Here is a 17,727-nt window from a genome sequence, read left to right as displayed (position 1 = left end):
TGGAGTAAAATATCAGAATTTTAAGGTGTTTGAATTAGTTATCTATTCTGTAACAAACCGCCCCAAAATTTAGCAGCTTAAGACAAACTTTATCTCTCAGTATTTGAGGGTTGGCAATCTGTGCATGGCTTATCTGAGTTCACTGGCTCAAAGCAATAAAGGTGGGTGGGGTTGGGGCAGCAGTCCTCTCAAGGCTGGATTCATCTCATAGGCTGTTGGGCTAAGGGCCTCAGTTTCTTGCTGGCTTTTGGTCACAAGCCTCCTTCAGTTCATTGCTGCGTGGTCTCACATAGGGACAGTTCATCACATGGCAGCTGGCTTCCATCAGAGAGAACAATTCAGACAGCAGGAGAGGGTGAGCAAGATGGGAGTTACCATCCTTTTGCAACCTGATCTCAGAAGTGACATCTTGTTATTTTGCTGAGTTCTCTTTGCTAGAAGGTCCAGGGGAGGAAGTTACTTGGGATATGAATACCAGGAGGGAGGATTATTGGGGGTCATTTTAGAGGCTGCGTATCACCGTGCACCATTCACTTCTCTGAGCTGTAGCACAGACAGTGGGTACACAATCAGAAGTGTTGTCCCGAAGCCCAACTCCTACGTCTAGGGAAAGCTATATCACTGTTTGTTCTACCTTCTCACACCTGCGATATTTAAGAAGTACTCTTTACCTCATTTCAGAAATCTGTTTATTTAGAAATTACGTTTCCCCCCAGATGGAAAATTGTTCGGAAAAGGCAAAATTAAATGGGATAGATTTAAGGAACAGTTTTTCTAATGGAGAAAAATCTCAACGTAGCTTTCGTAATTACTTTCTCAGAAAGCAAGGAGTATATAGTTAGCAGAAGATTTTTAAAAATCTTTTTTCGTGTATGTAAGGACTTAAAAAGCAAAACCAAACCCGTTGCTTTCGAGTTGATTCCAACCCATGGTGACCCTGTAGGTCAGAGTAGAATTGCTGCATGGAGTTTCCAGGGAGCAGCTGGTGGATTCAAACTGCCGATTTTTTGGTTAGCAGCCAAGCTCTTAACCACTATTTACCAGGGCTCCAGAGGACTTAAAAACACGTGCTAAAATATGTACTCCTTGACATTGTTTTAAAAATTCAGAGTTAGACCTTATCTAGATATTATATTAAAAGGCTAAAGTAGTATAGTTTAAATCTCTAGACTACTACAAGATTGGGGCTTTTGGTTTGCTTATAGTTTTGCTTTTTGAGGGATTTACTGTGATCCCAGGGTGGGGCAGTGGTGGTTCAGTGTTGGAATTCTTGCCCTCCATACAGGGGACCTGGGTTTGATCCCTGGCTGGTGTGCCTCGTGCACAGCCACCACCCATCTGTCTTTAGAGGATTGTGTGTTGCTATGATGCTGAACAGGTTTCAGGGAAGTTTCCATACTAAGATCGACTAGGAAGAAAGGGCTGGCGATCTACCTCAAAAAATCAGCCAATGAAAATGATCCGATCCACAATGAATCACGGGGATGGCACAGGACCAGGCAGCGTTTCATTCCATTGTGCGTTGGGTTGCCATGAGTTCAGGGCTGTCTTGAGGACAGCTAACAGTAACAACTATGATTTTAAAGCTCTTAAAAATGTGAAAGTTGGAGAATCCAGGCCATGATAGACCATTCTTTGTAAGGAAGAAGGAAGCCACCTTCCTTGCTGCTTAAACATGATTTTTTTTTTTTGGCTTTTGATAAAAACAACTTTTGCTGTGTATTCTATTCTTTAAATCATCCTGCTTACTGGCTAAAGTACTTCTTCCGTTTTTGGATATAAAGTAGGTATAAATTATGTAATGTAGAACAGGCAAGACTAAACCATAAAACTTAGCAACTTTGTGTTTTAAAACAATCCATAAAAAGACACTTGTTTCTCCCTCACATGTATTTTGATGTTGTGTTTCTTCTCCACTTTTTACTTAAATTCATGGTCATCTTACCATTTTGTGGTGTAGTTCAATTGTATATCCAGGTTAGTCTGTATGTAAATGTGTTTAACATAGGTGTCTTTAACACAGGAATCTTATCCGTCTTCTTCACCAATATGGTTTGTGGACTCTGATGACCCAAATCTGACATCAGTTCTGGAACGTCTAGAAGATACTAAAAACAACAATTCGGTGAGAAAATAAACCCAAATTTCTTTTTGCTTCCTGAACACTGTATATAGAAACTATGTGTTGGGATAATAATGATGTAAAAGCATGACTACTGATTATCTTCGAGGGGCAGAAATTGGGTTTGTTTTTAGTCTTTCAGATTCTATTATTTACTACCTGGCTTGTTATTTTTATTCCCCACAGGTGTAGTCTTAATTTAGATCAGGAATTAGGTGGTCTCTTCTCCCTCAATCCTAGCCATTAAATCAAGCAACTGCTTTCTGTCAGGACTGCTCGCCAGGGTGGGAAGAAGAAAAGAGAAAAAGAAGTAGGTGTGAGGGGAAGTAATGATAGAATGATGCCCATGCTTAGTGTTCGGGAATCACTTTTTCTGTTAAGGGTCCTTAAGTCTGCAGTAACTACTAAAGGTATTCAAGTGAAAAAAATTTTTTAATGTGCGAAGAAATGTAACTTTTACTTTACAGACTTTTAAAAAAAAACTTTCTTTGATAATGAAACCAATAAATGACCATTGTGAGAAAACTAGTAGACTATAAAAAAAAAAACAAAGCAAAAAGGAAAGAAAAATTTCCCGTAATTTCTATACTTGATGTGGGCACCGTTGATATGATGGCTGTTTCCTACCAGTATTTTTTTTTCTGCTAATAAAATACATTTACCCTCATGATGCAAGCAGCTAATGTGCTTGACTGCTAACCGAAAGGTTGGAGGTTCACGTCCATCCAGAGGCACCTCAGAAGAAAGGCCTGGCGATCTACTTTGACACATCAGCCATTGAAAACTCTATGGAACGCAGTTCTCCTTGGACACAGATGCAGTGTGTCGTGAGTCAGTTGACTCAACCGCAACTGTATACCCTCAGATGAATGGTTTCGAATGGTTGAAGTCATATCCTATGTAGGTGTATCTCTTCTTGCTCTTTTGGTTATATTCTTTTTTAAAGTTAACATTATTATATAGTCCCATGATGTCATAAAATTCTTACAGAAAAATAACAATCATTATTTGTAGGTGATGTGATTGTTAACCTAAAAAGTTCAAAGGAATCCCATGAAAAAGCAATTTTTAAGATGACTGGCTAAAGGCTATAGATGAAAAAAAAAAAAAAAAACCCCAGTGCCGTCGAGTCGATTCCGACTCATAGCAACCCCATAGGACAGAGTAGAACTGCTCTATAGAGTTTCCAAGGAGCGCCTGGCAGATTCGAACTGCCGACCCTTTGGTTAGCAGCTGTAGCACTTGCCTACTACGCCACCAGGGTTTCCGCTAAAGGCTATATGATATAAAAATCAATAGCTTTCCCAAATATAAGCAGTAATAAGAAAACATGCTGGAAAAGTATTTTATTGGAAGTAACAACAAAAGTTAAATACGCAGAAATAAACTTAAGGTGTGTAGGTCTTGTATCAAGATGTGGAATAAAAAATTTGTATTCTTTGTTCTTGAATGGGCAGACTCTATCTTGTAAATATGTCAGTTATCTCCATATTAATCTTAGACATTTTCATAAAAATCCCAACATTTTTGTAACTTGACAAAGTAACTTTAAGTTTGGAAAAGTAAATAGCAAAAAAAAATGTTGAAATAAAAGTAAATGTAACGAGGAGAGACTTGCCAAACCAGGTATTCCCAGTATCATATCAGTACCAGTACCGGTTGCCTTCGAGTCTGTTGTGGCGGAGCACTTCAACTGTTTGCACCACGTACATACTGCTTAAGGAAAGACTAGATTATTCTTCCAAGTGACCATTTGGGAATTTTTTATCAAGATAACTTATAGATGGTTTAAACACATCTATTCTTAAAACTAAGAAGGGAAGACCATAAGTTCAAAGAGCATTATTTTATTTTAAGAGTTAAGGCTAGTGTGGAGGCACATGGAGAGGCAAGAATAAAAAGCCAGACAGACACATGCTCACGTGCCCAGCAGGGGACAATAAGAGAGGGAAAGGTGGTGGCCCTCCCCCCTCCCCATTGCTGCTGCCTCCTTTATAAAGATACCAGTTTCACAGTAGTAGAAGTAAGTGGACTGTGCCCTCAAATACTTAGTTTTATTCCATTAAAAAATGCTCATAACATAAAGTTAAATGGAATATAAAATTGAGCCTAATTTTGTAAAAAAGTAAATATGTATGCAAAAAGAAAAAAAAAAACTATGTTATAGCTTCTGCCAGTTAAAGTTTAGTCTCTTGCGAGGACAAGTTATTTCCTTACTTTTAGTTCATTTAACTCATTATAATCTGGATTCTGCCTTCATTGCACTACAATTTATAACCCTTTAGTTGCCAAATCTAATGTCTCCTTTTTTAGTCCTTAAGTTGACCGCTCTGCAGCCTTTTGATACTGTTGTATTTCCTGTTGAGACATTCCCCCGTTAACATTTATTACCAAGTGTCTGTCAGTAAGGCGCTGGCTAAATAAAATTACTCTGTATAGTTTTATGATAGATTATTACTTTGTAGTTAAAAAGATCTTTCCTAAAAGCACATACACCTTTCTAAGATAGAATACTAAGTAAAATAGCAAGACATAGAATATTATGTATGTAGTCTGGCCCCCATTGTACAAAATGTAAAAAAAATTGATACTTTATATATATATATTTCCCACCCCTGCTCGGTAGATACAGGAAAACTATTAACAGTAAAACAGGAAGTTTTTTTCCTTTCTTTCTTTTATTTAAAAAAAAAAAAAAAAGACTGGCTTCTATGCCAGGTTCTGTGATAAACGGTGCGTATAAAGACAAAATAAGGCATGTCCCTGCCCTTTAGGAGCCTGCCATGTAATGGAGACTTCCATCAGACCTCTGTTTCCTGTTTTTATCTTTTATTCCCCTGCTTCGGTACCCTCTGAGCTCTTCTTCCTTGGTTGGCCTATTTCTCCTCTTCTCATTTCTGTGCTTACTCTGAGTCATCTCTTCTAGTCCCATTACTTAAATCATGACCTGAATTCTAGGATTCCTAACTCTGTGTCTCTAGATAAAATTTATCTCCTGAATTTCACACCCATAGATCTGTCTTGTGGAATCTCACTTGCATGTGCCTTGCCTTGGGTGTTCAAAATGATTACATCTAAATTTAGACTCATCTGCCTCTGGGCGCTTCACGCCTCCTCAAGTCATGTTTCTCCTTCATAGTTCTCTTTGTGATGGTGCATGGGACAGAATGAAATAATTAAACCAGTCACCCAAGCCTGAAACCTGGAACTATGAACTATCTCAGAGTTTTTTTTTATACCACTATTTCCCAGCCTCCCCAAACTAGTAGGTTTCTAAAAACTCTCTATGTACCTTCTAAACATTTCTTAAATCCTTCCCTGTGATCTTAGTTGTTACCCCCATGCCTCAAGCGCTTTAGTTTAAAAAAAAAAAAAAAAAAAATTTTTTTTTGACGTAAATTGAGATTCCTGGAAAACGAGCCATCCTGTTTTTCTTGTTGCTTGGAGTGACTCCACCACACCGCTGTCTCTTCCGCAACACTCCTTGTAGCTCCTTCTGTGCCCAGGAGTCAGAGTGTCCAGGTCACCCTGCCTCATCTTCGTTATGCACTTAGCACAAAACAGAGCTTATTGAATGGATAACAGATCCACAGTGGGGCTTGGCTTCCTTTTAAGCATGAGGATTTTTGTTTCATCCTAATTTAGTGCTCAGCTTTCCTCGTTCTACTTCCTCCTTTGTCCACTTGGGAAAGGCTTGGTCTTTGCTTTGTTTAAACCGTTCTAATCCTGTGTGTGTCTTCTTGGTTCTTCATAAACCTGCTTCTTTCTCTTCACCTGTTGTCTTGGCCAGGGACACCCAGGAAAACGTTCCTGACCAAATGACATTAAGTTGCTTTACTAGCCCCCATTCACGTCTACTAAGTATTGACCATTCTTCTTAAATTGTTAATTGCTAAGCTTGTACCTTGAAAAGAAATTCTAAACAATGAAAAACACATTTGTGCACGGAATTTACTTTGCTTTAGGTAGACATGCTAACAGAAAATCTGGATTTAAAAATGGAAATTTAAGGAGTAATTCTTTGCAGTTTTCCTAGTGAAAAAAAATTTTTTTTAAGACAAACACTTAAGAGCTTACCAAGTGCCAAGTGTTTTCACAGGTGTCATTTAATTCTTTACCATTTTAAGGATATTTTAATTTCCTTGCTTTACAGATGGGGAGACTGAAACTCAGGGAGTTAGATACTATATTCAGGGTCATCTAGATTTCAGGGCTCTGTCTGCTAGACCATGTTTGCCTCTCTAGTTTTAATGACTGTAGACTATATAGCTCTCTAGCCCGCTTGCAACAATACTGCCTCTGTTGGAAACTCTGGTGGCGAGGTGGTTAAGAACGATGGCTGCTGACCAAAAAGGTCGGCAGTTCGAATCCATCAGGTGCTCCCTGGAAACCCTATGGGGCAGTCCTACTCTGTCCTTTAGGGTCACTATGAGTCGGAATCGACTCGACGGCAGTGGGATTAATGTATTAATGTGCTGTGGTCTGAAGTTGTTAAATTTGTGAGAAAAGAAGTTACAACTGGAAATTGTACACCATCTGGGGCTCCCCTTCCTCTGGCCTTTTTGTTGATCTTGTTCCCTGAGGTATCAGTTGTAAGGAATTGCACACAAGTCACAGTAACTTTCTTACCCTAGCAGCCCCTAAATTTTTCTTTTAAAGACTTATTTATCTGTAGGCTGCAGTTGAGCAGTTAACAAACTTTTTTTCGTATCCTACTGGATTGAATACAGTAGTCTTAGCATTATTCATGTCTTCTAAGGGCTCTTTAACATAATGTTTATTTACTGAAATGTGTTTTGTAGCTTCGTCAGCAATTGAAGTGGTTGATATGTGAACTCTGCAGATTATATAACCTTCCTAAGCACCTGGATGTTGAGATGCTAGATCAACCACTACCCACGGGTCAGGTAAAGTAAAAATTCTCCGGTGTTCAAGAGCTAAAATACGTTTTCTCAAATAAAAGTAAAACTAGGGTGATTTTTATTTTATATAACTTACTTAGAAGCTATGTACTGATTAGAATCTTAGTTTTGTGTTTGTGTTGAATTGTTTTAAGTACTGGAAATAACCTTTTTCTTCTTTGGAGCAATTTGCCGGTATTTACCATGACAGGCAAACAACTGACCCTCCTCCCACTACCACCTTTTTGTTACTGTTGTAATATTCCTGGTTTCCGTAAATGTTCCTTTGCTTGTTTGTCGTTGTTCATTCAGTTACCTTTACCTGGAATCCCAACTGTACTTCTTAAGGCCTGCCTAACCCAAATGGTGTCTCCTCCAAGAGGCAGAAGTAGCTACCAGCTCACCCCACCATTCCTAGGTTAAAAAGTAGTCCCTGTATTTGTATTCCTAAATCCTTTGTCTTTTCCTCTCTTATGACCATTATGTTTACTTATATTCAAATAAGGAGATGAGGGAAGACCAGTACTTAAGCAGATATTTCACAAGTCCAGTTTTATATAGAGATATGCAAAGACCGCCTTTATTCCTTTAGTAGACCGGTGGTTTTCAGCATTAGCTGCACAATAGAATCACCTGAGAGCTTTTACTCTGATTCTTCAGAGATTCCGATTTAATTGGTATGGAGCCTGGGAATAGATATTTTTTCAAATCACTCTAGGTCATTACTAATATGTAGTCAAGGTTGAACCTCTACTCTAAACCATCAATTTGAGGCTGGTAAGAGTCCTTTCTGAGACCTACAATACTTTAGGGTGGACTGATTGATACCCAGTTTCTCACACCTAGAAGGTAATATGGGTCAGGTAGGCTAAAGTTGGTTCTCCCATTCCATTGCAGTTTTCTTTTGAAAAGGAAGTGACCATCCTTGAACACGTTTTTCCAAAGTTGTTTTACAACTTGCTTTTTGAAATTGTTTTTATTAAATATTAAAGCATTACAATACATAGTTAAATCCAATAATACCGGAAGGTCTAAGTGAAAAATAATTGCCTGAGTCCTCCTTGTTCCTTAAAGTGAATAATTTTGAAATCTTTTAGTTTTTTTTTCCGTAATTATTTTTGTATCTCTAAATGAAGCTTATTTCTGGATTTACATATTTAGGCATAAGTTATTGACTTTTTACCATAGTAGATAAGGATTTAGCTCTTCTACCACCCACTTACCTACCCACCTCCCTTCCCAGTTTGTTTAAAACATCATTATTTTTAGTCACATGAATAATCGCTGTTTATATTGGGACATTGTAGTATAGAGCCAAATTTCTTTTCTTGTACAGCTTTTTGCTTTGCAGTATCTTATTTATAATTATTATTCTTAGTTTAAAAAAGTTTTGTCCTATCCCTTTTCTGTGGCATGCCCCTCTGTAGCTTTTGGTTCTTCTGCACCAATCTTGGCAGGTTATTTTCTGGGCCGGTTGCACAGCTGTCATCTTGAGGTTTTTGTTGTCAGCTTTCCTAGGGTAGATCCATTGTTTCCTGGATCTCATGTCTTTCTTGGCGTATTCTTTCTAATTTTGCCTGAGTACATCCTCAGGTAAAATCCTAAGAAAACATAGAGTAGTACAGTTTTTGAATTTAGCTTCCAAAAAATATGGTCAAGAATGTGGCTTTTGGGGCTGGACTGCCATGGTTTTGAATCTTGGTTCTGCTATTTATTAGTAGTATGACCTTGACCTAATTACCTACCCACTTTGTACATTAATTCCTAATTTGCAAAATGGAGAAAATAGTACCACTATTTTTGGGAAAGGAGCACTGATGACACAGTGGTTAAGTGCTTTGCTCCTAACTGAAAACAGTGATTTGAACCCACCAGCTGCTCCACAGGAGAAAGATGTGGCAGTCAGCTTCTGTAAAGATTACACCCTTAGAAACCCTATGGGCCAGTTATGTTCTTTCCTATAGGGTCACTATGACTTGGAATTGAGTTGATAGTAGCTTGTTTGGTTTTGGTTTATATTTTTGGAGGAGTTGTGAGGATCGAATGACTTGGTAAATGTAAATCATTTAGAACAGTGCCTGGAGCATAGTAAATGCCCAATAAATGTTAACTGCTGTTATATTCCACCCTCACTCTTGGTTGATTGTTTGGTTGAATTTATAGTTCTAGACTGAAAATAATTTTACCTCAGAATTTCAAAGACTGCCACTGTTTTCTAGGAAATGGTTTGGTTGACACCTGATGCCATTCTGAGTCTTAACTGATCAATGCGTGACTTTCTCTGAAAGCTTTTAGGAGTTTTGTCTTTTCCTTGGGATTCTGCAGTATTACAATGATGTACTTAGTCGTGGGTTTTGGTTTTTTTTTTTTTTCCATTTAATTTGCTGGCCATGTAGTGGGCCTTTCCAAATTTGGAATCTTGAATCTTTCACCTTGGGGAAATGTTCTTACTTTTTTTCCCCTGCAGAGACTTTTCCTTTCCATTTTCTTCATGTGTTCACCTTAGGGTACCTACTACTTGAATTTTAGACCCGCTGGCTTGAGTCTTTCTATCTCTTACATTATCTCTATATTCTGTCTTTCAGTTCCAAGTTCTGAAAGATTTTTCTTGTTACTATCCAACTTCGGAAATTTTATTTGGGCAGTCATATGTTTAAGTATTGTTTTATTTATTGGTGCTTAAACAATTACCCCAAAACTTTTAATGGCTTAACACAACAATTCTATATTTTTCATGATTATATGGGTTGATTAGGCTTAGCTGGATAGTTTTTCTGCTTCCTGCTTGGGGACTCTCAACTGCTGCAGTCAGATGGTGGCTGGGACTGTTGCCATCTGGACACTTGACTGGAATGTACAAGATGTCTCCTTTACTCACATCTGGCACCTTGATGTTTCTTCACATGGCTTTCCCTCCGTGTAGCATACCATTCTCCAGGGCCTATTTATGTGACTTTTCTCTCTTTGTGGCTGGCTTCTGAGCACAAAAATAGAAGCGGCCAGGCCTTCTTAAGATTGGAACTGGCCCATCATCATTTCTGCCTCATTCTATTGATTAAAGCCAGTCAGGGGGCCAGCCCAGATTCACTGTGGGAGGAGACCGTACAAGGACTTGAATGCCAGAAGGTTTGTGGTTCATTGGAGACTACCATAAGTTCTAAGAGCTCTTTCTTGTTCTCATTATTCTTTACACATAGAATTCTATTCTTGTTTTGTAGATGTAGTATATTCTTAAGTGTCTTTAAGGAGTTATTTTGATGCTCTTTGTCCCCTCCCTCCCCAGAAATGTCTATTTTTTCTTTAATACATTTTGCCTGCTAGCTTTTATATTTGCTGTGTTTTTCTTCTGAAAGCTTTGCTCAAATATCTATTTATTCTGTTACCCATTTATATATATATGTATAATAATTATTATTTTTTTGCTCATTCATATTTGAGTGAGCTATTTACTGAAAGGCTGTTTGGGAATTCTCAGCCCCTCCATTGCCTGGTGCAATAATAAATGGTGCCTGGAACTGCTTAATATCTTTGGAGATGAAACCTTATGATTTCTTGCCTGAAGGTAAATATTTGCCTGGCTTCTGCTCAAGGAGGTGAGGGGATCAGTGTGTTTGAGGGGCTGGGCAGTGTGTTCTGTATATAGCCTTTTAGCTAATCTGTTTTCAGTTTTACCCATTACTTCTGTCCTTCACTGTACCTGGTGTCTTGAAGTCCATAGCCTCTTCCACAGTGCTGTGGGACAAATTAGCCTCATCATGGTATCCCTGGTGGTGCAGTGGTTAAAAGATTGGCTGCTAACCAAAAAGTTGGCAGGTCGAATCTACCAGCCACTCCTTAGAAACCCTCTGGGGCAGTCGTACTCTGTCCTATAGGGTTGCTATGAGTCAGAATCAACTCAGTGGCAATGGGTTTGGTTTTGATTTGGTTTAGCCTATGGCTTTACTTGCCATGCTCCATTGATTACCATTCCATTTACTATCTTCTAGTGTGGGTGAATTCTCTTGGTAGCCCCATTTCTTTTTTTATTATCTTTGTGTATTTATACAATGTTTATTCTTCACTGAAATTCTAATGGAACCTCAGGAAAGGGAAAAGATGGGAGAAGTATATATTTTACATTCAATTTTCCATCCTTCTCTGGAATGCCTACAACTTACTTTTTTTCACTTAACAGAATATTTTATGTCCATGAGAATATCATGGACATAATATATGTAGCTTTACCTTGCTGTGCATAGCATTTTGTGTGTGGGTATATCATAATTTATGAGTTATGTGAATAAATTTCCTAATTATGAATTATACTTGCACTCTCACAAATGTTATTAGCATATCTTAATTTTAGATTTTTACTTCTACTTTAAGGTTGTAATATAGTAATAAGTTTTTTTTTTTATTGTTTTATTTTTTCTCGTTTTAGGCTCTTGTTTCATTTTGGTATCAGGATTAGACAATGTCATAAAATGAGTTGGGAGGCTTTGCATTTTTTTTTTTTTACATTCTATAACAGTTTAAACCAGTAGTTCTCAACTAGGGACAGTTTTGCCCCTCGGGGCATTTGGAAATATAAGGCAACATCTCTGGTTGTCACAGCCGAGTAGGGTATGCTATTGACGTTTTGTGGTTAAAGGCCACGGATGCTACTAAACATCCTACAATGCACAGAACTACAAAGAATTACCTGGCCCAAAGTAACATTAGTGCTAAGGTTGAGAAACTGGTTTAAATAAACATCTGTGCTTGATCTGTTTGTTGGAATGAGGCTTTGACTATCTTTTCTATTCTTTGTATTGGTCTGTTCAGATTTTCTACTTAGTTTTAGTAACATTAGACTGTAAAAAAATGAGCATTCATGCTTTTGAAACTATGGTAAAGATGTATATTCACTTTTTACATTGTCACCTGGTTATATCCTCTTTTTATTTCGAAGGTTGTTTTCTTACTTTAGCTTCATTATTTGTCAAAGGATTGTCTGTTTTATTATATTGTTTTTTTGAAAGAATCAGGTCTTTATTTTTTTTTAAATCTGGTATGTGTTTTTAATTTTATGCTTGTGGCTTAATTATTCCATTTTCTTTTTGTTTATTCTACTTTTCTAGTTTATTGAAGGAATGTGATTTAAATGGCTTTTTAAATAAATTCATGTAAGGCTGTACATTTTATTATGAGTGCTGTTTGCTTTACTGTACAAGTACTAAAATTTAATATAATTATTTTCCAGTTTGTATTTTCTAAATAGTTTGATACCATCTTTTGTTCATATTGTTCTTATTATTTAAAACTTTATTGTGAAATATAATATACACTGGGAAATACATAGAACATAAATTCATTGTCTAAAAACTAGTTTCTCGTGAACGCCAGGCCAAGAAATAGAACATTAGAAACCTTCTGCAGGCCCCTTCCAGATTGCCATTCCCTGTGTGTGCTAGTCCTTTTCATGCTTTTTGTCTAGTTTTATCACCTGTGTATGCATCTGTGAACAATATAGTGTTACCTGTCTTTAAACTTTATATTAACAGAGTTATATGTATTGTTTTATGTCTTTATTTTGCTCAGTGTTGCGTGTGAAATTCATTGTAGCTGTAGTTATTTTTTGTTGCTGTATTGATCCCATTGTTTGAATATACATTAGCATGTTTAGCCATTTGACTACTTACGGACATTTGGGTTGTTTCCAGTTTCTTTTTTTTTTTTTTTGCCATTAGGAACAATGCTACCATGATCATTTTTATCTGTATTTCATGGTACACCTGTGTAAGCATTTCTCTGGGGCACATACATAGGGGTTTTATTACTAGAGCAAGAGGGTCATTTTCCTCTCTGACCCATGAGTTATTTAGAAAAAAAAAACTTTTAAGCATTTTTTTTCAGGTGGCATCTGGACTATTTTTAGTTTTTTACTATGGTCGGAGACTGTGGCCTGTGACCTCAGCTGCACTATCAGCAATTGTTTAGACTTAACCATTGGTGTTAAACTGTTGTCTTTGCTGATTGCTATTTGTTGTATCCTGTGCTTTCCCTTTTCACAGGTTCTTTTCTCTGCCCTTGAAGTATATCTCTGAATAATGTTCTCTATTATTTTTTTTTTTCCAGAAAGGTTTTGTGGGGATTTAGGTGGAGAATGTTCCTTGAATACTCGCTGTCAGTTTTTATCATTCATTCAACAAACGTGTGTGCCTACTCCGTGTAAAGTACTCTGCTTAAGTGCTGAGGGTCCAGTGGTAAACAAACACAGATATAGCTCCTGTCCTGATGGAACTAGATACAGAATTCTAAGTTCATGATTGAGTCTCCCAATTTCTTTACAGTGTTCATTATCTTCTGTTATTTATTTTTATAGACGATAAGTCTGATGCCTGTCTGATTCTTTCTTCTTTTGTACGGTTTACTTTTTCTTTCTGTAAGTTTGTATGGCTTTCTCTTTAACTATAAAGTATATGGTTTTACTTTTCAGTATTCCTTTGGGTCGTTCAGAGCTATTTAATATTCTGGAATCTTTCTTTAGCTTAGCAACAGTTTGTCTCTCTCTCTTTTTTTTTTAATTTCTTGTCCTCCATCCTCTGGATATTGGATGAATATTGTTATTGCTGTCTTCCTACTCTCTGTGTCCCTTAACTAGGAGCCCTGGTGGCACAGTGGTTAAAGTGCTTGGCTGCTGAGCAGAAGGTCAGTGGTTTGAGCCCACCACCTGCTCCGTGGGTGAGAGATACTGGCAGTCTGCTTCTGTAAAGACTTACGGCCTTGCAAACCCTCTGGGTTCCTGTGGGGCTGCTATGAGTTGGAATTGACTTGACGGAAGTGGGTTTTTTTTTTTTTTTTTTGGGTATGTTCCTTAACTGTTCTCTTATTTACATCTTCATTTTCTCCATTTTCCAAGAGAATGCTAGAATTTGGTTGTCTTTTTAATCATAAATGCTTTGTTCAGCCAAGTCCATTGTGCTTGCTGACCCTTTGACTGAGTGGTTTTTGTTATTGCTGTTTTTTGAGAGAAGAAGAGATCTTGTTTTTAATTTTTTCAAAAACTTTCTTGTCTTTTGTGTAGTAATTTGTTTTTTTGTGGATGCTATCTCTTCTCAATGATTGCTAAAGATTCCAATTAGATTATTTTATTCTGTTTTATTTCTTTCATTAGTGTTGCTTTAGATTACTTGTTCTGCGTGTTGGTCTTGCTATCTTTCTTTTAGATTACTAGTTCTCTTCACGTATCTGGTGATATTTGATTATCTGCCCATTTGCAGATGAGGTATACCATTGACCACTGTCAGTTGTTGATATGGGTGTCCCCAGCAATTGTGAATGCCATTCTTTTCTGCTGTGGCTTCCCCTCCCTGGTTTGCAGCCCTGTGCTCTGCCCGTGGCATGTGGATGAAGATGTGCTGGCAGGTGGGTTTTCCTTGATGCTGGGCAGTGGGGTCTAGTTGGCAGTCAAACCAAATACCTCCATGTACCCATCTAACTCCCGAGTAAACAGAGGAGACAGCGTCATGAGATTTTGCTGGTGCGTTGAACTACCTTAAAAAGAAAAAATCTGTCTTTTCTCTGGTTCTGACACACGCATTAGGAGCCCATCAAGGCAGGCCTCCTACATAGGAGAGTGATCCTTACCAGCTGTAGTTGGGACAGATATAGCAGAATGTAGGGCATTGCTCCAGCAGTCTTTCTGGCAGCCCCCTAGTCTGTTTGAATTCCCTATCCCATTGTCTTTGAGTTTGTGACTCTACTGAAGAAGCTATCCTGCTAACTTATCACTTACCCGGTGGTCCCTGCGTTAACTGGATTGGGCTGTGGTTTTCTCCATCGGCTTATGTCTTCTAAAATGCACTTATAGTTTCTGGCTCACTGATGATACCCTTCTTGTTTTTGTTTTTCCTGTGCTGCAATGGACTGATTGTTTCTTGAACAATTCTCTGGTCGTGTCTATGGTGTTTTGGAAATAAGGCTACATCTTTAACTGAAATTCATCTTAGGATTTCACAACCCTTAACTGGCTTGGGGGCCTCAGCTTTTTCATTTGTAAAATGAAGGACTTGGACTGAATCAGTGGTCACAGACCTGGCTGCATGTCAGAATCACCCAGAAGAGCTTTTTGAAAACAGATTCTCTGGGGTTGGGCCTTGAAACGAGCATTTAGAAATGCTGTCTCAGTCTCTGATATACCCAGACTCTTGTTGGGGGCTTAGTCTGCTCTTTAAATAAGTCTCTTTTAGAATATACAGCTTAGGGAAATGAAAAAGGGATGAAATCACAACATTTTGGGAGCTTGCTTACTTTTCTCATTCATTTCCTGGGAGATGAATAACAAATGTCTGAAGAGATGCAGATTAAAACAAATAGAAGTTTATTTTGTGTGGCCATGTATCTCCCTCCACCCTGCAGAATTCTCCAGTTCACTAATCCAGAGCAGTTACACCTTCTGAGATAATGATTTTCTTTTCTTGTGAATTATGCCATCAGAGGATCTGAGAATAGATCCCTAGATACCACTGAGGTCTTTTGTTGATCTGATTTGATCTCTGGATCTTAGTTTCATGACCTTTTAGGTATTCTTAGTCCTGACCTAAGCCCAGTTGTATATTAAAGATGTAACGAAATACTGCGTTATGGAGAATAATGTGCTGGCCCAGGAGACTTGTCTTTTTGAACTCTGCCAAAAGTAGAGGTGAAGCCTGTTCCAAAAATCCCATCAGATTCATTTGTGAATGACTAGCAAATTGTGTCTTGTAGAGAAGTATTCTGTGGTAAATACATGTTGTGGGAAAAAAAAAAAAAATTGGCTTTTTAGTGAAGTGTTGATCATTTTGTAATATTTAATTTTGTGAAGAGCTTTATAAATATCTATCCCTTTATGGCACAGTTGACTTTTAAAAATGTAAGGCAGTTGAATTTATGGAAGGATTTGGGCTCTTCTGAATTTAAAAAGTAGATATTTTAAGGAACCAGTGATTTGGGTATTGATTTTAAATTAAAGAAGCCACTGATCTTATACATGTAACCATATGTATAAAAATGTTTCCTTATTTTAAATTAGATTATTTTTTAAATTTCAGTTTTGCTTTATATTTGAGCCATTACCTTTATTTTTTCCTTAAGGCATTGATTAAGTTGGGTTGTTCAGAGTTGTTTCTATGTGTCAAATCAAAGCTGGACGTAAAAATAAATGCATTAAATTTTCTAAGCTCCCTGTTTGCTAGTGAAAGTGCAGTGGCAGATGACGGAGAATCTTCCCTTAAAGCTGTAGCACCAGTCTTCTGATGAGCTCAGTGTGTGCTTATTGCTCTGGACAGCCCTGGCAAATTCTTTCTCCATTTCAGAATGGGACAACAGAGGAAGTGACTTCAGATGAGGAGGAGGAGGAAGAGATGGCTGAAGTAGGTATATTTATGTAAGAATAACATTTTATAAATATCTTCATTTTTGAGCATTTTGGTAATTCTCTAATCTTCTTTGATAAAGCAATGTTCATGCAGAGTGATGAAAAACACATTGTATTTGGAACTGAATATAATTCTAAAATCTGGCTTTATGGCTAACTAATGATGTCTTTGAGCAAATTACGTATTTGAAGGCCTTAGATTTGATGACCTGGAAATTAAGAGCTCTTAACATTTTTTAGCACAAAAATTATATCAGCATTTATTAGTAACTAATACTTAACCTGTATTTGGTTATTTTTAGTCAGAGGAAACTGCTGTTTGAATAAAAGGAGAATTTGAAAACATTTCAGGGATACTGTATTTTTACGCAGATAACACACATTTTATGCCAGAGCTGTTTTACTTAACTTCATCATTCCCACACGTCTTATGTGTGGGCACATCATTTACATGGGTGCAGTATTTGTGAAAAAATATAGTATTCGCTGAAAGTAATGAAACTATCTCTTATTGAGAAATCACCTAAAAATTTAGAACAAATTTCAAAGATACCTATCCCCCCTCCCCCCAGCCCCCCACAAGATGAGCAACAAGAGGCAGCAACATTTAGGGGAAACTTAGAAAGCTAGGAGACTGGACTTTGGAGATGTCAGATTTGGGTAGATGAAAAGAAGATATTCTAGGCTACTAAAACAGTGTGGTGGAAAAGGCCCCAGCACAACCTTGGACATGGCACGTTTCGGTGCATTATTTGCTGTCCTTGTGGGACAGGAAGGTTGGTTTGTCAGGGTCATGGGAAGCAAGGTTGGCTAGAAGAAGCAGATAGGTAAAAGTCTTGAATTAGAGATAAACATATTTGCATTTGGTATGATTGTTGATAAGAAAGCCATAAGCAGAAGAAAATAGTATGCAGAGAATATTGTTTTAGAAAGATAATAATGATGAATTCTGTTTGGGATGTGCTGACTAACAATGAAGTGGAGAAGCTCTGTGGATGCGTGTGGCTGAGGCTGAAGGTGTAGGAGGAGGATGTCCATATACATACTGAGAGCATTTGCGAGGTAGAACGGAAGATAGAGCTGAAAAGGGCATACCAGGGGAGGGAGCTCTGGGAAGTGAAGAGTCATGGGCAGAAAGGAATATAATAGGGATTCAGAGATGGTGTTCCAAGAAAAAGATTGTTGAATCTGGATAGAAGGTGATCATTCATGTGATCTAGAAATCACAGTGATATAGTTACCTTAAACAAGTGGAGGTAGGATATGTAAACTTTCTTAGAGATTTTGGTAATGAAGTAAAGAGAAGTAAGATAATTGAAAAAGCGTAA

At 37.6% G+C, this 17,727-nt stretch overlaps 1 protein-coding gene across 2 annotated transcripts in view; it reads left to right on the top strand.

Moving 5' to 3' along the window:
* Positions 1 to 17,727, top strand: part of UBE2Q2 (ubiquitin conjugating enzyme E2 Q2) — an 86,128-nt gene that overhangs the window by 26,574 nt on the left and 41,827 nt on the right. The window contains exons 2-4 of one of the 2 annotated variants that reach the window (XM_049852865.1): positions 2,024 to 2,125; positions 6,925 to 7,029; positions 16,338 to 16,394. In XM_049852865.1, the coding sequence (XP_049708822.1) occupies positions 2,024 to 2,125; positions 6,925 to 7,029; positions 16,338 to 16,394 (264 nt within the window). The remainder of the gene's footprint in view (positions 1 to 2,023; positions 2,126 to 6,924; positions 7,030 to 16,337; positions 16,395 to 17,727) is intronic. The other variant, XM_049852866.1, reaches the window with a different exon arrangement.

Source organism: Elephas maximus, chromosome 13 (assembly GCF_024166365.1).
Source record: "Elephas maximus indicus isolate mEleMax1 chromosome 13, mEleMax1 primary haplotype, whole genome shotgun sequence".
NCBI lineage: Eukaryota > Metazoa > Chordata > Mammalia > Proboscidea > Elephantidae > Elephas > Elephas maximus.
The sequence above is the reverse complement of the archived record's forward strand: the minus strand, read 5'-3'. Positions and strand labels throughout refer to the sequence as shown.